Genomic DNA, 23,306 nt, shown 5'->3' on the forward strand with positions numbered 1-23,306 from the left:
CCAGAATCAGACTAAACTGTAAACAGTGACAAGGCCTGAAGGGGACAGAGAGGCTGTGTGAGTCCCTCTGGGGAAGGGGAGGAGTGGGGCAAGGGGTGGGGTGGAAAGATTAACTTCCTACCCATCTCTCCAACCAGATCTGACCCTTAGGGCAAAAGGATACCCCTGATTTTTCTTTTGACCTTCGTCATGACAGGGTTTTATAATGACCTGAAGAGACTTCTTAATAATAATAATAATAATAATAATAATAATAATAATAATAATAATAATAATAATAATAATAATAATAATAATAATAATAATAATAGATGATTTTATTATCCAGAATGCCCAAATTTCATACGTACCTAGCTTACAAAGTTATAATTATCCTATAAAGCAAGGTTCTGCCGAAAGAATTGACCAAACATAGGGAGATTGCGATGAGACAGATAAGTAAACCAACCAACAAACATACAAACTTCGTTGTGGTCAGCTGACAGGGCAAAACATTAAAAAAAAAATCACATCGACAATGCAGTGACCTTAGATCATATCAAAGGATAAACATTACACAAATATTCAGCACTGGCAATGATAGATTTGAACGAAAATTTAATAATCTTCGAGTACGTTTGTTAAAGCCTAGCTGAGAACATGAAGGTTAAAAAACCTTCTGAAGCAATCTCCTTCAAAGGGTAAAAAGGCGCAGTTGTAAGGGTGCAACCCTGAAAATGCTGTCTTTGAAAAGTGCCAGTGGTTTTTGGCACAGATCTAAGAGTACTGGTAGTGCTTGGCATTTTGCTAGTGCCATATTCAAGTAATGGCCTGGCTTGATGTTGCTTAGTTGGTTACGTTGATCATATTTTTTTTATGTAGTAAATGATTAAATCCAGGGCTTAGAGTCTCAAAGCAAAACCTCGACTTTGCTTCAGATTTTCCAGGAGGCAATTTAGCACGTATACACGAATCTCAAGTGGGTTTATAATCTCAGGGCAACACCTCGACTTCACTGCAGATTTTCTGAAGAGTACAATGTAGCACATTTTGTACGAGTTTCACAAGGTGAGAACAATCATGAATTACCCGAAGAGTTTAGTTAATGAAGACAAACAGGAACAGAAATTGGAAGGCCCCTAAACACTTGTCAATGTCCTCGTGTTTGGTGTCAGATTCGTTCCTACCTTGGCGTTAAAATCACTGTTTCTTGCGTTGTGGGTCGTTTCTGGCACATTATCATGTATTAAGGATGGAAAACACACTAATTTCTCGACTTAAATGTGAATCAAGTCGCTTTGCCACTGATTAGCAACGTAGAGGACCAAGGCCATTACGTTTAGTAACCTAAAGACAAACACTGACTTGAAAAGAGGGTAAATGCTGAATAGCCAGAATAATAATAGTTTTTCGCAATTTATTTACATTTTACTCGTCTCAGAGCAATATAAAAATAACGCAGTCGATAAACACGACTGGAGGTTTTTTTTTCATAATGACCAAGAGAGCTTTCTTCATTTCCTGTTTTTAATTTCAGCTGCTATGTTACATAACAATGTTGCTGGCAGGTCACTGCATACTGAACTGAAAAATTATTGTTTCGTGTTTCCAACGATTCTCTAATTGCAAGGAAACAGTGGATCATAAAAACTGCTTTCCTTGCAGAATTTTCTTTAGAGATTTACGAATCCAACAGATCTGTGTGAGGTAGGAATGAAATATTAGTATGGGTAACTATAAACAAGCTCCACGGGGCTCCAATGTTTAGTACCAACCCCTCAGGGATGAACGCAAATGTATAACAAAAGACGGTAAATTTCTCATATGATCTCAATAAATTTCTCTGCATAATATCCACACTTTTCTATATTGCCCAGTAAAAATAATATATATTATTAATAAACGATATCTGCGGAGCTCTCTTGTAGAACTACCTTAATAATTTATAAGTGCCAATTACACAAGCCTTCAAATACAGCGCATGAAAACGTGATTTAAAGATATCGTCTGTTCTCGTAACTAGAACTCCTTTTACAAAAGTGTACTCGAGTCCAACAGCATGTTAAAAAAGAATCTATTTTATTTTTGGTTCTAGCAGGACATAATTATGAGTTCCTGTCAATATACTAAAAAATAAAGGTAGATTACGTTTGATTTTCATTCCTAAAGATTGATGCCTTATCATGGGGACATGGGAAAAACTAAAAATTCTTCAGGAAACTCATGAGATCGTGCTGGTAAGATAGATGCTTCGTCTCTCGTCCAAGGTAGGTGCAGAATGGCCAACATGAGACGAAGCTGTAACATGTTAATAAAGATGAAATAATTGATTATTTACAACTAAATCAATTAAGAAAAAGGACTTTATTTATAATGTCTAGCATTTTTCGATAAACACTACAGGATGGGCCAAACTGGCTGAAGCTCCTCTTGTTTATCTCAGTCAAATGTTGGCATCCCAAACTTTCCAATGTCCACTGAATGTAAACATTGCAATTCTTTTAAATTTCATTTTGGTCGAAGCCTTATAGATATGGAGGCACTGCTACGAGGAAACAAAGCTTCAGATAATATATTGGAAAAAATATTTCTTTCACAGCATAAGCTGAGTTTGATAAAATCACAAGAAATTCAAAACTTAAAAGAAACGCCAAGTTTAAACCCAGCGGGATTTTGTCAGTCAGAACAGCCAATCTTGAAATCGTTGAGTTAATGGAAAAACTAAAATAGCACCAAGGTTCTTTTACAAGTGAAATGCAATAAAGTATTATGATTACAAAGGCATGTAATTTTCCTTCATTCCGAACGAAAAACATGTAAAATTTCCTCGGAATGAAAAAGTTTTGTATAGATGCTCTTGTTAATTCTGGCTTACATTTTGGCAACACTGTTTTCATTTTACGTACTGACTAACGCTCCTTAGTTTTTCATTCCATCAGGCATTGATATGAATCTATACAATGATTTCATTAAAGCTTTGAAAGAAAATTCGACGTTCAATTCCTTCCGGAAAGTTACAAAAACCGTAGGCTTTGTAATTCACTGGTTCTCATTCGCAGTTCTTTTAGGTTATCAATTTACCAAACACATCCATGTTTTGGCCACAGTCTCCAACAATTAAAGATGATCATATGTTCAAATATCAGTTTTTGTGAATTACAGCCTCTAGTGAACTGACAGCAAGCACAGGCTGTTTATTTTCTGCAAGCATTTGCACAGAAGAAAACTCAAAAGAATCTAAGTAGTCACACTCGTTGGTCCTTGCAGCCGTGAATACAAACCTTTACAAACTTTAAAAATGGTCTGAATGAAGGTAAAAGGTTACCGTATGCTTTTTTCATCAAGATTAAAGTTAACAGTATAAGTAATTATTTTCTCTGCCTCTTACGTAGCAACAGAACAGTTCGCATATTTTCCTGAGGTAATTCTTTCATGAAAAGCTTGTTGGTAATCCTGGATGCTTTTTAGATGAAGTCCCCGTAGCATTTTACGTATTACCAGAGACACTGTCGCCAATTCCTATTAAACCTTGTAGTTTCCTTCCAAATTCGCATTATTTAAACACTGATATCTAGGTATTCTTAATACGATCTTATTTAAGCCATTAAATTAACTTAATGCAATTTTTTCCTATTGGTTTTCGAAGGAGAGCACAATAGTTCCCTGCTTGAACAACAGACTCGTCCATAGTTTCTTCGGGGTGTCGATAGATGGCCCTACTGGTCCTATTTTCAGACAATATAACTGGAATAATCCAGTTTTGAGTAACGAATTTACCACCTGCCGGTTGCCGGTGACCAGTTGGGTACTTGAGGATAACAACGACGAGGTAGTTTGAATCTAAAACTAGGCTTGGCACTAGTTTCTGAACTAGCGAATGAGAGATTGGCATGCAGAGCGTTTTGCCTTTGATGTATAGGATCAAATATGAATAAATATTCGTAAACTATAATGTTAAAAAATATGATATGACAAACGCAGCTTGTACTATAGATGGATAATTATAATGTGGTTATTTTTAAAATTCAAGGTAAGATCTTTACGAGTGACGTTCACAAGATTATTTATAGAATTATTTATGCATTTTAAACTTGATTTAAAACGGGAAACAGAATCTAGAATCGGCTGAAATTTCCTTTTTGTTGAAATCCTTAAGATGATAATAATTACGTCTGGTTTCCTTGCCTCTGAGGTATCCCGTTGGTGAAGAGACGCCGCCCATTTGGGCGTTGATACGATGTAGGAGCTGAATCCTTCACACAGAGGCCAAGTCCTTGATACAGGGATCTTGAGTAGGATTATATTGTCCTGCAATGTCGCACCTAGTATGTTTACCGAGCCTCGAGGAGGAGTACCGTCGTCAAAGATTTAATCGAGGCAGAGGTCATCCTTGAACCTGTTTAATCTTCTCATCTGCAGTCAGATTCCTTTTATCTGGTAGACAGTCTCTCTCTCTCTCTCTCTCTCTCTCTCTCTCTCTCTCTCTCTCTCTCTCTCTCTCTCTCTGTCCGTCTGTCTGTCAATGCTTTAAATATTATCCAAAAATTCGTTACATTTGTAAAAAGTAAAAAATGTTTCTTCGGCGCAATCGGGTTTTCTTTACAGCCGCTACAGCATATTATCAATCGGTGGTCTCGGTATAGTGCTGAATGAGCCGCGGCCCATGAAACTTTAACCAAGGCCCGTAGGTGGCCTATCCTATATCCTTGCCAGAAGCACGATCATGGTTAAATTTAACCTTAAATAAAATAAAAAAATTACTAAGGCTAGAGGGCTGCAATTTGGTATGTTTGGTGATTGGAGGGTGGATGATCAACATACCAATTTGCAGCCCTCTAGCCTCAGTAGTTTTTAAGATCTGAGGGCGGACAGAAATAAATGAGGACAGAATAAAGCGTGGACGGACAGACAAAGCCGTCGAAATAGATTCTTTTACAAAAAACAAAAAATGAGATTATACTCAAAATGAATTTTCAACAGACAGCAAATGCACAAGACATGCTAGATAACTGAGCAAGATTAATACTCACTCATATCTGGTTAAAACAGTAATTGCTTTTGTAATGACCACAGTGATATCTTAACTCCTCGATTTTTTCACACTTTTTGGATACGCTTGTCACTACAAAGCTTAAGATCCAAGTGAAGTGTGAAATGAAGAAATTCGTTAGGATCATAGGCTTTGTATGACAAGCGTATCCAAGAAGTGATAAGAAAGCAGAGAAGTTAAGAGGACAGTGTGGTTATTACTAAGTATATATATATATATATATATATATATATATATATATATATATATATATATATATATATATATATATATATATATATATATATATATATATATATATAGTAATAAGTGACCAGTAGAGTCTAAATATTCTCTCTCTCTCTCTCTCTCTCTCTCTCTCTCTCTCTCTCTCTCTCTCTCTCTCTCCCTCTCTCTCTCTGTGCCTTTCATAAATGTCTTTGAAGGAAAGTCTGTTAACACCTTTTTGCTGTGACCGCAACTAATTTGCACAGAATTATCCTTCACAGGTCTGCACGTCTGTGAAGACTTTATTTGTCAGTAATATTCCCATTGGAAAAAATATTTTTTTATTTATATTTGGCTGTGAATATCTTGAAATAAATAACTTTTTCGCGACCGTATCTGAGATGGTCAGACTACTATAAATTTTTCAAATATATCAAGTTTGAAACCACTTGAAATAAATCGATTTATTTTTCGCAACATCTTTTCAGAAAGTCAGAATAAAAATGTTTTGGACAAGAAGAGAAGAAAGGTAATACTCTGCAACATCTAAAGAAAAAAATCGATATTTTAAAAAATCATCTTGCTGTCTAATTGTTAAAAATAACATCATAAACATCATCCGCGCTAACCAAGCAGTATCACATTACCGAGCACAGAAATAACAGTGATACGAACAGCTGACATTTAATGCCACTTATTACCTGAGATCTTTGGAAGGTGCGATTGTATCTAAGCGCTGCCTACCTGACCTCACATTAAAAGGAAATTAGTGCTTATTCTCCGCCGTTGCCCCAGGCAGACTTCAATTCGATTCGTTCTACTTCTGAAGTTTTATCTCGGAGTTTTACTCTCTTTTCATTTCTTCCGTTCTCGACTGATTCCAGTCTTGTGTTTTTTGTTTTTGCGTGACTTTCTTCAGGTTTTCTTATATCCCATGGGTTTTCTACGTATTCTCTGTCTCTTTTACCGCTTATTCCTTCATTTTTACTCCGTTCTCTCTCTTTCTTCCATGATTCTCTCTGGTAACCCCATCCACCCTCGTGAACCTAGAATCATGTTCTGACATACAACGGTATATCCAGAATTTCGCACAATACGCATAATCATATAACATTTGCGTGGACGCCCGTGAATCTTTAAAACGTCTATATACACCAGCAAAGTGCTCTAGTTCAGTTCGACCTGACCATGTCACTTTCTCTGAGGTCATTTCTGAGGTGAACCCGCCAATGAAAGCCAAGGTCTTCGGGTATGAAGACACGCCCATATGTTTCCAGCGTATACCGGCAACCCTGGACGCCCGTTTATATACGGTAGACCGCGGCCTTGATCTCTCTGAATGATTTCGGTCGTAAATTTGAATGAAAATGTCAGACTTACTTGCTTAGTGGTCAGTACGTAGTATCAGCATTAGCCTGGAGATTATAAGGTCTGACTATAAAAGAAGTAAAAGATGCGTCGAAGTTTCTTCGGAGCAATCGATTTTTCTGTACAGCGTATAATCAAGGCCACCGAAAATAGATCTATCTTTTGGTGGTCTCGGTATAATGCTGTATGAGCCCCGGCCCATGAAACTTCAACCACGGGCTGTTGGCGGCCTGTCCTATATCGTTGCCAGATGCACGATTATAGGTAACTTTAACTTTAAATAAAATAAAAACTACTGAGGCTAGATGGCTGCAATTTGGTATGTTCGATGATTAGAGGATGGATGATTAACATACCAATTTGCAGCCCTCTAGTCTCAGTAGTTTTTAAGATCTGAGGGCGGACGGACAGACAAAGTCGGCACGACAGTTTTCTTTTACAGAAAACTAGAAAGTACTCGTTTCAGCTCGAATGATTTCTCTTATGCCAAAAGGGATTCTGTTCGAAGGGATCACAGAAACTGGCGTTTTTATAGTTCTCAAATTGGCCGCTAGATCTTCCTTCCTGCTCGAGTTTCTTCGTCAAATTTTCTATATTAGACTCTTGAAATGGAGTTTCGACTTATTCACTTACCATTAAACAAAATGACTATCTATATGCATTTTATATTGCTGTTTAAAAGCATCCCAAATATATTTTTCAGAGCCATAAGACTGGCCAGAAAAACGTCTTTACTTTTCATTTGTTTTTAATCGTGAAACAGCTTTAAATATTTCCATGGAGTTTAGACTCTTTATAAAGAATTTCTGCATGTTAACATTAACATCTCCTGCTCAGATTAATTATTGATTAGGTCTAAAATTCATGCTATTAATTTTTAACCTATTACATATTCAGTCCATAAGCTTGTATTAAGTGGATATTCTATGGTTTTCGAATGACCAAGACATAATTCCTTTCCTGATGTTATTATGAATAACTGATACATTAATTAAAACAAGAAGGAAAGTCACAATTGACTCGCATTTTCCTCAATAAAATAAAAATTAAATTCTGGTTTGAATTCAATGATTACTTTGTTTTATCTCTGCGAGGAAATGGAGTTACAAAAATATACAGCATCTGTATTTCCAAAGGTCACTGAGCACTTGGATTTAAATGCTACTCACTGTTACCTTCTGTTCGTTACAAGACTTGCAGCCAGTCATATATTAAATCAGTGAATAACTATATTACATTAAAATGATTTTCTTGATTTTATGTTATGATGAGAAACATACATGAACTTTTAATGATAAAAAAAATTGATTTTATACGGATTTCGAGAGATGTCTTATAACATTGTTACTTCCAGTCATTCATACGTTTAATGGTGTTTGAAAGCCAATTGTGGTATTTTTCCTTTGTACAGGTAGCAAATTATACTTATAAATACATGAATACACTTTTATCATGTGGTTGAGTGGGTGTGATACGTGTACGTTTTTATATTTGGCCAAAAAATAAAAAAGAAATTACTCGCAATATTAAGTAGTGTTTCCATTCCGTGCCTTAGAAATTCCTTTTAAATTTTTCTAGTGAAAATTTTATAGTTATAGATCCATGTCACGATTTCATGGGTACATTAAGAGCCTCACTGAAATACTGGGTTAAAAAGAAAACTCAGTGATCATCTTGCAAATAAATAATTTAATTAAATATATTCGAAAAGAACACAGTGTCGAAAGAGCGATCGATTCAACATCTCCACTTGTCTACTTGGATTCGTTGGAGTCGGGAGCGAAGTAGGACCTCCTTGGAGGGGGGGCGTATCTGGGGACCTCGACGGATTCAACGGACTCCGAGGAATCGGGGAACTGAGCCTCTCCTTCGTAGGTGACTTCGGCGATATAACCGTCATCTCCGTCGACGTGGAAGGCCACCTTCTGCAGGCGCCCGTCGGGGAGCTGGACGTAGTAGGATCCCTGGGTGTCGTCTCCGTCGCGGGCCTCCTGGTGTCCGAATTCGTTGCTGGAAGGATCGTGGTCGACGGCCCAGTTGAAGTTGTACTTGACCTCGCCGGATTCGAAGGATTCCTCGGACTCTGAGGATGACTGAAATAGAGAAAATAGAATCGTTATATTCTTGAGGATGAAGGATTCTGGATATGGGTGATGCCAATCCTAATATTCATTATTTAGGAAGCAGAATAGTAACTGAAATAACAATAATATACTTAAGGATGAAGGATTCTGAATATGGGTAATACCAGTCCTAAGATTCATTATATCGGAAGAAAAATAGTAACCAGAATATAATAATAATATACTTAGGGATGAAGGATTCTGAATATGGGTGATACCAATCCTAAGATTCATCATTTAGGAAGAAAAATAGTAAATAGAATAATAGTAATATACTTAAGGATGAAGGATTCTGAATATGGGTGATACCAATCCTAAGATTCATCATTGAGGAAGAAAAATAGTAAATGAAATAATAATAATAATATACTTGAGAATGAAGGATTCTGAATATGGGTGATACCAATCCTTATATTCATTATTTAAGAATAAATCTCGATTAACAGACACAGGGACTCACGTCTGGGACGCCGTAGGAGAAGGATGGGCGCTTGTCAGCAGCGGCCAGAGCCACGAGACCGAGGAAAAGGAGGACCTGAAATAGAAATAGAAATAGAAATGTAAATAGAAATAATAGAAATAGACATATATGATAGCACAGAAAACAAGTGAAGGAGAGACACAGATTGAGAGAAGCCAGATATAAATAAACGAAGAAATGTAGGGATACAGAAGAAATAGAAATAGAAATAGAAATAATAGAGATAATAGACATATATGATAATATAGGATACATGTGAGGGAGAGATACAGATTGAGGGATGTCAAATATAGATAAATGAAGAAATGTGGGGATAGACAAAATCTATAAAATGTGTGAATACAGTAAGACAGAGGTACTGGGATATAGAACATGTAAAACTATAAAGATATAGAATTATATAGTATATTGAAATAAAAGCATAATTTAGCTTCTCGCTGAATTGAAAAATTGGCCAATACCAGATTATAAAAAAAAGAGCTATGTAGATGTGATTTACATAAATAAAGACATAGAATTATTTGTTTTACTTTATAAAGTTTCTGTTGTTCCATGTAAAGTAATCTTTATCCTTAACTTCACTTTCTTAAACTGCGATGCTTTAGAACTCATGTCAAAGAAGTTTAATGTAAAGGTACTCAGTAAGAATCTTTACAGCATTTAGATTTTAGACCAACCAGCCGAAGAACCTCAGCCACAAACAATAACTGAGCGATTTACAAACCTTGGCGTTCATGTTGAGTGTTTAAGGGGCTGCTCTCAGAGAACTAACTAATGAAACCCATAGCTGGGCACCCTTTTATACGGCTCGGAATCACGCAACTTTCGCCCCCAAACATCAAGATCAACCTTTTTTTTTTCTCCCTTCTTTTTTCTACCTCCGAATTTCTTTTGGGGAAGACGCTCTGGCCCTCCTACGAAATCAGGATAGCCTCCGGTTGGTCATTAAGAAGGGCGGGTCTTAGAAGAACAGCTGCTCTCCCTCCATAGGAGAAGGGTTGCGTTGGGTAAGGTAAGGTAAGGTCGGCAATGAATCAATAGCTGTAGATGCTGCTAGTCTGATTTTCTTTGTTTTTTGTTGACGTCTTTTGTTTGTTTTTGTTAAATGTCGGATAGAATGCGCTGGTAGGAAATAGAGATCCTAAAAAAATAAAACGTTTAGTGTAACCGAGGAAGGAGCTGCCATGTTCGGTATGATTTGTTTGTTTATGTCAGACGTCGGATAGATGGTTCTGGTAAGGAATATAAATCGGAACACACACACACAAAAAAAGCTTTTAATGTGACCTAAGACTTATCTTCCATATTCGGTATAAATCAAGAATGTATTATTATATTGTCACTCAGATAATTTGTTATTCCATCTGATTAAAAGAAAATATAGTAAGACTGGACAACAAACTATTCCATCTAGTTATATTTTCTTTTATTTAAATATTTTATCTATCTTCAGCTGTTCTGTCTTTAAAGTTCATTAGAAAGTGATGGTATTATCAAAAGACTGAACTGCATTTAATTGATTTCTACCATATTCACTTTTCATCAGTGTCTGTTAACATTAGTTTTCGAAAACTTTTACATTTATTTATTTTATTTAATCCACTCTCCTGATTATCTTGCTTGTGACTGGAATAGTAACAAAAGAGATTTTAATTCTGAGAGAGAGAGAGAGAGAGAGAGAGAGAGAGAGAGAGAGAGAGATCATTCCATGTACGTTACGTTCGGTCAGTACAGAAGACCCCTGGCGCCTGCGAAATCACTCGGGATGGACTGACGAAACTTTTATTGTTTGCGAAAACTATCGAGTATAAGTCTGAAGTGACGGAGTCTGCGCATGCGCTTAGGAAAGGTAAGAAAATACAAATATTCGAAAGTATTCCAGTGAATGTACAGATCGTTTAGACTCGGAGTCAAATGCTCCTAACTAAAGTTGTAAGGATTCACGATGGAAATATCTTAAAGTAAACCTCTCTCTCTCTCTCTCTCTCTCTCTCTCTCTCTCTCTCTCTCTCTCAAACTCGAAGGTCCAAATGTTCACAACAGAGGCGAATTATAAGACTGAAATATTTTGAAGTAAACTAAATCTCTCTCTCTCTCTCTCTCTCTCTCTCTCTCTTTTTCCCTCACAAATTTGAGTCCAAATGTCCATATTAAATGTCTTAAAGTAAACTCTCTCTCTCTCTCTCTCTCTCTCTCTCTCTCTCTCTCTCTCTCTCTCTCTCTCTCAAAAGGTCCAGATGTTCACAACAGAGGCGACTAATAAGACTGAAATATTTTGTAGCAAACTAAATCTCTCTCTCTCTCTCTTTTTCTCTCTCTCTCTCTCTCTCTCTCTCTCTCTCTCTCTCTCTCTCTTCCTCACAAATTTGGAGTCCAAACGTACATAATAGAAAACACAAATGTCTTAAAGTAAACTCTCTCTCTCTCTCTCTCTCTCTCTCTCTCTCTCTCTCTCTCTCTCTCTCTCTCTCTCTCTCTCTCTCAAAAGGTACAAATGTTTTGAAGGAATCTCTCTCTCCCTCACAAATTTAGATTCGAAATGTCATTGATAAAAACACAAATGTCTTAAAGTTATCTCTCTCTCTCTCTCTCTAAAACTTGAGGTCCAAATGTTCAAAAACAGAGGCGAATTATAAGACTGAAATATTTTGAAATAAACTAAATCTCTCTATCTCTCTTTCTTTTTCTCTCTCTCCCTCACAAATTTGAAGTCCAAATGTCTATATTAGAAAACACAAATGTCTTAAAGTAATCTCTCTCTCTCTCTCTCTCTCTCTCTCTCTCTCTCTCTCTCTCTCTCTCTCTCTCTCTCTCTCTCTTTCTATAGATTGCATGCATGCACAGCTGATGAACACCTGCAAAAAAGCTACCTCGAGGTCTTACGAAGCCAGGAACTGAAGCAACAGCCGATACTTTGCACAATATTTAGATAACGGAGACGGATGAGGAAAATCAGTTACGTAAAAGAGTAAAAATAAAAAAAAAAGGAAAAAAGTCGAGGAAAACGAAACTAACTTGCGCAAATGATCAGTGTTGTAAGTTTCTTACAACACGGGGGCGAAGATGTGCTTGAAGCAGGTGTGTTGTAAATTCTTATAAGAAGGAACGAAGATGTTATGACTGGTATTTTGGAATGAAGGAAAAAGGAAGTGAAGGAAATTATAGAATCTATGTTTATTAAACACGAGAGAGTTGATTTAGTTGCTGGAGAATTGCTATGATACAGGTATGCGTGTGAAGATCTGAACTTTTGGCTGCTTATGCCGTCAGACAGTAGTGAAGATTGACAGAACTCGCAGACAAGGACGTTGACAGACACACAAATATATATACGTATATATATTTAGAATCTACTGGTCACTTATAGCCAGATACGTCTGTAATAATTTACTGATCACCACACTGCCTTCTTCTCGATTTCTCCGCACTTCGGAGACGCTTGTCTCTACTAAGCCTAGACCCAAATGAAGAAAGAAATGAAGATATCCTGATGACCGGCCGAGATGAGAAATCGCTTCCTGTGTATCAGAACGAATAACGTTAATTACCCGGATATGTAGATGTGTGTGTGTGTGTCTGTATCAGTTTTCGAGGTATCCACTGGAAAAAGTCCATAAGATACTGGGTGTTTGACGAGTTACATTTTCATTGTAAGTTAATTCTATATTTGTACGTGAGATGATTATGATATTTCAGTTTTATACGTTTCAGCCAAAGTCCTTCTGTCCTTCGAGTCCTACCAGCAATGAATTCGGACACCAGGATCCTACTTCTTCCAGCTGATGATGGGTATATTTCAGTCCAGGGAGAACATCTGACTTCAACAGATAAAATAAATGAGTGTATGAACTAAAGATATAATTGTTAGTCGATTCTTAATCAATATACAAGTCTTAAACATCATCACCATCGACGTGGAAGAACATCCTCTGGAAGCGTCCTTCTGGGAGCTGTTGAGGCCTGTGGAAATAAGGACTTTCTTGCATATCCTTGGACTTAAAGGTTGATTAAGTCTAAACTCTATTTGGTGTTGTCTTCGTTCAAAATATGCTGTGATTGACTGATTGATTTATGGCTACTAAAACTGGAGTCACCAAAATATGCTGTGAAGAGCGACACTTCAATACTTACTCTTGGGAAGCGTAGTAATATCTCGTTCTGTTTTCAGCAGACGTCAAGGCAGCCATACTTAGGACCAGCAAAAATTCAGTCAATTTTTTAATTCCTGCCCTGGGGACATTATTAAGTTTATCCTGGAAATATAAAACATACAAAACAAAGGAACAGTTACTGCCAGTCATATTTAAACTGTCTGCATCAGAAATAAGGCGCCTGTGAAGAGAATTTCCACACAAATCGAGAATTTATTTTCAGAATCTAGCAAACGTCTACAGCGAACGGGTAAGCTTCCACGCCTTGAAGACCGTACCTGTGACTCAGATGGGACTCAAAAGAGAAGTGGGCGGAGTCTTGTACCCTGGTGTCAACCACTTACAACCAGTTTTTATTTTCTTCGATTTCTAAATTCTCCAGCGGTGATTGGTCAGTCACGTAGATATGTATCCCTTCTTTGGTTAGGTGGACAATGGGTCTAAATGAAGAAGTCAATTCTCAATTTTATTTTTGTTTGATTTAGTGATTTCGTCAAACCATCTTCGTCCTAATTTAAGGCGGATTTAGGACTAATTGAATATGAAAATTAAATTATTATTATTATTATTATTATTATTATTATTATTATTATTATTATTATTATTATTACTCAGAAGATAAACGCATATTCATAGAGAACGAGCCCACAGGGACCATTGACTTAAAATTTAAGCTTCCAAAGGATATGATGTTTATTTGAAAGAAGTTACAGAAGATAGTATGATATACAGAAAGAAAAGATCAGAAATTAGATAAGAAAAACAGATGTAATTAAATACTTAGCAAAGAAAATATGATTATTGAAGGAAGAACATCTGATTGTTCCATAGTAATCTACTGAACAGGGAGTTTTTTTTTTTTTTTAAATAAAACACATAATCTCAGATATATTTTCTGTCAGATTGAATATCTTCTCATACACTTATTATCAGAGGAAGACTGTAGGAAGATGGTTTTAGTTTTCTGTAAAAGAAAACTATTTGTGCTTTGTTTGTTTGTCTTTCCGTCCACACTTTTTCCTGTCCGCACTTTTTCTGCCCTTACTTTTCTGCCTTTTCTTACTTTTTCTGTCCGCACTTTCTTCTGTCCTCACTTTTTCTGTCCGCCCTCAGATCTTAAAAACTACTGAGGCTAGAGGGCTGCACATTGGATGTTGATCATCCACCCTTCAATCATCAAACATACCAAATTGCAGCCCTCTAGCCTCAGTAGTTTTAATTTTATTTAAGATTAAAGTTAGCCATAATCGTGCGTCTGTCAACGATATAGGGCAGGCCACAACCGGGCCGTGGTTAAAATTTCATGGGCCGCGGCTCATACAGCATTATACGGAGACCACCGAAAGATAGATCTATGTTCGGTGGCCTTGATTATACGCTGTACAGAAAACTCGAATAAACTTCGTTGCATTTCTTACGTGTTTCCTCTTAATATTAACAAAATTTGAACAGTTTACGAGAATTATTGGTGACTGAAAAAGGGAGCTTGAAATTAGGAGTAAAAAAAGGTATTCAGTCCTGAATTTATAGTTCTACGTGACACTGATACAAAAGAGAAACAACACAATAGTTGGGGACTTTAACCCTTAAATGAAAGTGTGGTAATGACATGGGTCTGCCTGTGGGCAGTAATAATGTTTCTCTTTTATTCTTGACATTTTGACGTTCGATTCTTTTCTCCTTGTTTGAATTATGATTATTATCTTAATATATATATATATATATATATATATATATATATATATATATATATATATATATATATATATATATAGTATATATGTGTGTGTGTATGTATGCATACATACATTTATATATATATGCATTCTTCTTTATGAATTTTCTAGTTCCTTTATATATGCCATAAAAATATTTATTTTTCACGTCTATTCAGGTATCTCTTACATATGCACCGATTCATTTCGATATATATATATATATATATATATATATATATATATATATATATATATATATATATATATACACATACATATATATATATCAATTAAAACAATTTCTTCAATAATTTCGATGATAAAACCAAATAAATATATGGGCTTACGTAACTCAGTTTATGCTCTAATTTTATAATAATAATAATAATAATAATAATAATAATAATAATAATAATAATAATAATAATAATAATAATAAAACTATCTGAGTTTCATCGGACAGAGGAAAGTGCGATTTATACCCAGCTGAATCTTACCTACTCAAGTTTTTACTCCGGTGGTGTTTGTAAGGTCATGTTTATCGGGCAGAGCCACGCCCTCCGTCAGTCTGCTCAGTCTACGAAGGGTCATGGCTGTTTGTTTTCTTCGTTGCCTACCTCATATCTTCTTCTTCTTCTTCTTCTTCTTCTTCTTCTTCTTCTTCTTCTTCTTCTTCTTCTTCTTCCTTGTTTTTTTTTCTTTCGTTTCAAATTACCCTTCTAGGCTAGCAAGGACAAGATCTTGGATGTGGTCGTTTGGTTAGGAAATTTCTTGAGCTCTCTCTCTCTCTCTCTCTCTCTCTCTCTGTCTCTTTGTAAGAGAATTTTGTGTTCGAAGCAGGGAATATGTTCAGGTAGAAATAAGTCTAAATATGTATTTTTCTTACAGTCTACAACATGAGACATTATGAATTAAGTTGAAGATAATTTATAATATTCAAAGGTTATTAAGATTCAAATAAATCTAAATATGTATTTTTTCTTACGATCTACAACATGTGACATTATGAATTAGGTTGAAGATAATTTATAATATTCAAAGGTTATTAAGATTAAAATAAATTTAATATGTATATATGTATTTTTTTTACAATCTACAATGTGAGAGATTATGAAAATACTTTAAGATCATTTATAATATTCTTATTTTTCTTACAGTCTACAACATGAGACATTAAAACTTAAGTTGAAGATAATTTATAATATTCAAAGGTTATTAAGATTAAAATAAATCTAAATATGTCTTTTTCTTACGATCTACAACATGTGACATTATGAATTAGGTTGAAGATAATTTATAATATTCAAAGGTTATTAAGATTAAAATAAATTTAATATGTATATATGTATTTTTTTTTTACAATCTACAATGTGAGAGATTATGAAAATACTTTAAGATCATTTATAATATTCTTATTTTTCTTACAGTCTACAACATGAGACATTAAAAATTAAGTTGAAGATAATTTATAATATTCAAAGGTTATTAAGATTAAAATAAATCTAAATATGTATTTTTACTTACGATATACAACATGAGAAATTATGAATTAGGCTGAAGATAATTTATAATATTCAAAGTTTAGTAAGATTAAAATAAATCTAAATATGTATTTTTTTTACAATCTACAACGTGAGAGAATATGAATTAACTTGAAGATCATTTATAATATTCAAAGGTTATTAAGATGAATTTTTAGGTCACTCGTCGACCCTCCATATGTTTCGAGTAATTATACTTTCACGTTTAGTTCTAGGAAAAATATTAATCTTTTAAAAGGTTCACTTGTCAACGAACCATTTCGAGGAACTACACAGATAAAGTGGGCATAAATAGTTCCAATAGTCTTTCTCTTACAGGAGCTAATAGTGTCAAAAAATGACTTTAATTTACCTTTTCTGTTTGTCTATTTGGGAAAAATAATGATTATTCGCATGATCATTATATCTCATTATCATCAACATATTTCTGTTTATCTATATGGGAAAAAATAATGAATTATTCGTATAATCATTATATTATATTCTTATGAACGTGCTTCTTTTATTTGAATGGAGATACGCTTAGATCACCTCAATTCCTCTGACTACATCCAGAGAAGAAGAACGCAGAGATTCCACATTGCGTGATACTCCCAGATTGATGCAATAATATTTCTTGCGCAGCAGCAAGCCCCTTGGTAGTACACCATGATATTTCCTGGGCTGGACGCACCACCCCCCTCCACAGAGGTAACACTATTGTCGTTACTCAGCAGAGGAAGCTACGCGAAAAGATTTTTTGAAAAAGCTCTCAGCGTTCCTTGGGAACAATTGCTTCGTTTTTAGTTTTCTGTAAAAGGAAACTATTGTGCCGGCTTTATCTGTCCGTCTGCACTTTATTCTGTCCGCACTTTTTTCTGTCTGAGGCTAGAGAGCTGCAAATTGGTATGTTGATCATTCACCCTCCAATCATTAAACATACCAATCTGCAGCCCTCTAGTCTCAGTAGTTTTTATTTTATTTAAGGTTAAAGTTAGCCATAATCATGCTTCTGGCAACGAGATAGGATAGCCCACCACCGGGCCTTGGCTAAAGTTTTATGGGCCGCGGTTCATGATACCGAGAACACCGAAAGATAGATCTATTTTCGGTGGCCTTGATTATACGCTGTAGCGGCTGTACAGAAACCTGTTGTGGTTCTGAGTCACAGATTTTTGGGTATAAATTGCTATTCGCACTGCTGGTGGTCTGCAATCTCACTGCTATGTCAGAACAGCGGCTGATCAGAGTGGAAACTCAGTAAATTCAGACAAACTTCAGTAAATTCTAACTTTTTTCCCAGGCTGATCTGGGCAATTTCTACTGAGCCGTAACTTTGATCACACACTATCTCCGGTTTTCTAACCCTACCAAAAATTCAAGCAAAAGGCATATGCAGGCAAGGTGATTGGCCACTGTTCTAACCCTACCAAAAGTGCAAGCAAAAGGCACATGCAAGCAAGGTGATTGGACACTGTGTTTTCAACTCTGGAGTCAATTGGGATGGACCACTTGGGGAAAGAATCAGTTCTGATGAAATCTTCAAATGTGATGTTCTGTCAGTCCAAGATAGTCCCTTTGTCAGCAAAGAGCATTTGTCAGTGGCTGGATAGTGTCAGCTCATGCTCCTCAGTCACCCGGCTGCCTGACCCCAATCTTTTGTCAAGTCAGACCCTACGAACGTGGGCGCCATTGTGAAAACGATAATGGATGCCTTCAACGCGTGTTATAAAGTAGGATCTGAAGCAGTCAATAATTGGAATAGAGTAGTTGAAGCCTTCATCACGTGTTAGAGAGTAGGATTTGAAGCCTTCAATAAGTGTAATAGAGTGGTTGAAGCCTTCATCATGTGTTATAGAGTAGGATTTGAAGCATTCGGTAATTGGAATAGAGTAGTTGAAGCCTTCATCACGTGTTATAGAGTAGGATTTGAAGCTTTCAATAATTGGAATAGAGTAGTTGAAGCCTTCATCACGTGTTATAGAGTAGGATCTGAAGCCTTCAATAAGTGTAATAGAGTGGTTGAAGCTTTCATCACGTGTTATAGAGTAGGATTTGAAGCCTTCAGTAAGTGTAATAGAGTGGTTGAAGCCTTCAATACGTGTTATAGAGTAGGATTTGAAGCCTTCAGTAAGTGTAACAGAGTAGTTAAAGCCTTCATTACGTGTTACAGAGTAGGATTTGAAGCCTTCATTAAATATTATAGCGTAGGATCTGAAGCCTTCAATACGTGTTATAGAGAAGGATTTGAAGCTTTCATCACGTGTAATAGAATAGGATATGAACCTTTCATTACGTGCAATAGACAAGGATTTGAGGCCTCACTGTGTGTTATAGAGTAGGATTTGAAGCCTTCATTACGTGTTATAGAGTAGGATTTAAAGTCTAAGGATTTAAACTTCCTCTGCAACGCCCTAGGAATTCTTGACCACAGTAGGGCCAAAGACGTTGACGTTAGGGAAGACTAAGTTAAAAAATAATACAAAAAATGTATATTATTCTATAAGTGACGCTTTCTGGTCGAAGCCGAGCGCCATCGGGACGACTCGTATATATCTTAAACCTTTAACTTAAACCATTATCTTAAACAATTCTAAGATAAACCCGACGCTGCTCTCAATACGAAAGAAAAACAACTTTTTACAACATGAATCTTTTTTTTGAGTCTTGATATCATTTTTCGATCGAATTCGTCAACTCTCTTTATCTTGTTTTTTTTTTTTTTTGGCAATTTTTTATTTCTGTTTTTATCCTTGACCCCGGGCTCGTTCGCTACTCTCAGAAATTGGTTTGTGATGGATGCGTTTCCTTCGCTTTAGTTTTTTTTTTTTGTTTTTTACTAAGACAGTTCCTGCCCTGAATAATTGTTTCCAATTATCGACTTGAACGGACAAGGTTGGTTTGCAACATACGTGGTTTGCAGTCTCTCTCTCTCTCTCTCTCTCTCTCTCTCTCTCTCTCTCTTTCTCTTTCTCTCTCGTTGTCTCTCTGTTTATCTCTCTCTCTCTCTCTCTCTTTCTCTCTTTCTCTCTCTCTCTCTCTCTCTCTCTCTCTCTCTCTCTCTCTCTCTCTCTCTCTCTCTCTCTCTCTCTTTCTCTCTCTCTCTCTCTCTCTTCTCTCTCTCTCTCTCTCTCTCTCTCTCTTATCTCTCTATCTGTCTGACCTTAATTATCTATCTATCTGTCTGACCATCTATCTATCTCACATTGCGTTGCATTCTAATTCTATGATGTCCTGCTCCGCGTAAGTCGAATGAAATTCAATGCGATTTTAACATTAAAATACCTCAGTTCCACCGAAGTTTATTGCAGCATACATCAAAATGCAAGACACTTTATTCCATCTTGACGCCTTTTTCACTTTAACTAAAATGAGTAATTCGGGAATGAAATTAGAAACTTGTATCTCCTTCCGTTCCTTTACAACCAAAAAAAACCCCCTTTGAATTTAGACTTTTTTGATGACCGGGGGGGAGATTGTAAAGCGTCTCTGCGCCAGTGGGAATGGTAATAAAAAAGAAAATAACAACGACCTGCGCACGAAAGATCTGCGCAGGTAAGTCATGCAAGAGAGAAAAATGAGAGAGAATGACGAGAGAGAAAGATGAGAATTCGAGGTGAGAACGTAACTGATAACAGCATTAAAGGGTTCCGAAGCATCAGTTCTGATGCGTATCGATACGCGCGTGATGTCGGTAATCTAAAGGAACGTGGAAAGAGATCATTCTTTTAGGTTTTCATTTTTTATTTGCGCGCCATAAGGCGATCATGATTTCCCAGGAGCGAATTATGTAATGGAAGAATCTGGTAAAAGTAACTGAAAGAGTCACTTTAGCATATGAACCAGCCTGGGAAAAATATTTTTTGATACTTCAGAATTTCTTGTCATTCGTTTTTAGTTTTCTGAAAAGAAATAATTGTGACGTTTTTCGTCTGCCCGTCCGCAATTTTTCTGGTCGCCCTCAGATCTTAAATACCACTGAGGCTAGAGGGCTGCAAATTGGAATGTTGATCATCCACCCTCCAATCATCAAACATACCAAATTGCAACCCTCTAGGCTCAATAGTTTTTATTTTATTTAAGGTTAAATTTAGCCATCATCGTGCGTCTGGCAACGATATAGGCCAGGCCACCACCGGGCCTTGGTTAAAGTTTCATGGGCCGCGGCTCATGCAGCATTATGCCGAGACCACCGAAAGATAGATATATTTTCAGTGGCCTTGATTATACGATGTACAGAAAACTCAATTGCGCCGAAGAACTTCGGTGCATTTTTCACTTGTTTTTATAAATATTCATAGTCTACATATTGTCTCCTGGAACACGACGAATTTCCAGTATTTTAAAAATTATTTTTGTTATTCGTTTGACGTCGAATTTTCATATTACTCTCAAATTCTTGCGGAAAAGTCAAAAGTTCGTGAGATATTTTATTATGAGAGAAACTTGCATAATATTCTCGTGACGCAACTTAGTGTATTGAGAGATTTTGACTCGGCAACTCAGCTGACCTTTTAAAGAGATATTTGATTTAATAAAATGCTGAATGTAATAAATCATTTTGAACAACGAAGATACATCCGTATAAAAACTCCAGGAAATATATATATATATATATATATATATATATATATATATATATATATATATATATATATATATATATATAATATGTGTGTGTATGTGTCTGTATATATATATAAATATATATATATATATATATATATATATATATATATATATATATATATATATATTTCATGTGTTTATGCATGTACGTAAAATAAACACCACATTGCCACTAAGATGCATGTTTAACCATAGCATTAACTCACGCATGTATATATTTTATATCCATATAAGGAAATATATATCTTATTATCAGATAATATCAAATATATTTGGCAACAGATTACAGGAAGAGAAGATGGCCATTAAATATGTTGCTAAATTATCGAATAAATATATATATAAAAATTCAATAATGTATTATATTCACGTAACTAACTACACTGGCAATATTTCCTTTTTGACAACATTTGATTCTCTCTCTCTCTCTCTCTCTCTCTCTCTCTCTCTCTCTCTCTCTCTCTCTCTCTCTCTCTCTCTCTCTCTCTCTCTCTCTCTCTCTCTATATATATATATATATATATATATATATATATATATATATATATAAAATATATAACATATAAAGAAAAGAAAAAGAAGAGAGAGAGAAGTGGAAAGTTTGAAGGGAGTGTTGAGCCAACTCCCCTTTATAGTATTGAAGCACAATTGTTGAATAAGACTGAGAGTTAAAAAGATTGCGGCTATTAAGGCGAATTATTGGAATTATAACAACGATTTCTCTGTGATGAGTAGAACTCTTAAGCTTCTCCTATAACAAACTTTTTTTTCATTTAAATTTAAATTCAACGTTTTATTCCATACAATCATTTATTGAAGCCAAACCGACCATAAACCTCTTTTAACAAAGGTGTTTTTATTTTGCTTAAGTTCAACGTTTTATTCCCTTCAAACATTTAGTCAAAACTACTCTAAACCTCTTATAACAAGCGTTTTGTTTATCTAAATTCAACGTTTTATTCCGTAAAAACATTTATTTAGGCCAAACCGACAACAAACATCTTTTAACAAAAGTTTTTTTTATTTTAAATTCAACTTTTATTCCACACAAACGTTTAGTTAAGCCAAACTGACCCTAAACCTTTTTTAACAAAGTTTTTTTTGCTTAAATTCAACGTTTTATTCCCTACAAACATTATACCAAAACGACTCTAAACCCCTTATAACGAACATTTTTTTAAAATTCAAATTCCACCTTTTATTCCCTGCAAACATTTCCTAACTGTCAAACCGACCCTAAACCTCTTTTAAAAAACGTTTTTAATTTAAATCCAACGTTTTATTCCCTACAAACATTAACCCAAAACAACTCTAAACCTCTGATAACAAACGTTTTTTGTATTAACGTTTTATTCCCTACAAACATTTACTTAAGCCAAACCGACCCTAAACCTCTTATAACAAACGTTTTTTAAATTTAAATTCAACTTTTTGTTCCCTACAAACATTAAGCCAAACCGACCCTAAACCTCCTTTAACAAACATTTTTTTAAAATTTAAATTCAGCGTTTTATTCCCTACAAACATTAAGTCAAACCGACCCTAAACCTCTGATAACAAACGTTTTAAATTAAATTCAACGTTTCATTCCCTGCAAACATTTATTTAAGCCAAACCGACCCCTAAACCTTTTTTGACAACGTTTTTTTTTTACTGAAATTCAACGTTTTATTCCTTACAAAAATTAAGTCAGAACTACTCTAAACCTCTGATAACAAACTTTTTAAAATTTAAATTCAGCGTTTTATTCCCTACAAACGTTTATTTAAGCCAAACTGACCCACCACCCCCCAAAAAAAAATGTTTCGTTATCAATCCCTTTTACGAAAGGGCCGACCATGTAAACACACCTGAAAAAATGAATGCCAGTGAACAACCTCGCTAATTCATCATGGTAAACATACCCTCCAGGAGTCGTCGGAAACGAACCTGCCCTCGTTCGACGAACGGGGTATAGACAGACAGACAGACAGAGCTCCTGCGAGCACCGAAGGTCAGAGGTAAGCGGGGAGCTCTCCGTCCGGGAGGTCTCGTACCCGCGGCGCCCTCGGGTCTGTCGAAAGGTCGAGCCGCGACCTTG

General features: G+C 35.6%; 1 protein-coding gene across 4 annotated transcripts in view; it reads right to left on the reverse strand.

The window, feature by feature from the left end:
- Positions 1-8,273: 8,273 nt before the first annotated feature.
- Positions 8,274-23,306, reverse strand: part of LOC136831560 (pro-resilin-like) — a 367,651-nt gene continuing 352,618 nt past the window's right edge. For 3 of the 4 annotated variants that reach the window (XM_067092149.1, XM_067092151.1, XM_067092150.1), the window contains exons 2-3: positions 9,188-9,262; positions 8,274-8,697 (exon numbers count right to left, since the gene is read on the reverse strand). In XM_067092149.1, the coding sequence (XP_066948250.1) occupies positions 8,359-8,697; positions 9,188-9,262 (414 nt within the window). In that variant the 3' untranslated portion in view covers positions 8,274-8,358. Of the gene's footprint in view, positions 8,698-9,187; positions 9,263-9,932; positions 9,987-23,306 lie in introns of those variants that run through there. The other variant, XM_067092148.1, reaches the window with a different exon arrangement.

Source organism: Macrobrachium rosenbergii, chromosome 48, assembly GCF_040412425.1.
Source record: "Macrobrachium rosenbergii isolate ZJJX-2024 chromosome 48, ASM4041242v1, whole genome shotgun sequence".
Lineage (NCBI taxonomy): Eukaryota > Metazoa > Arthropoda > Malacostraca > Decapoda > Palaemonidae > Macrobrachium > Macrobrachium rosenbergii.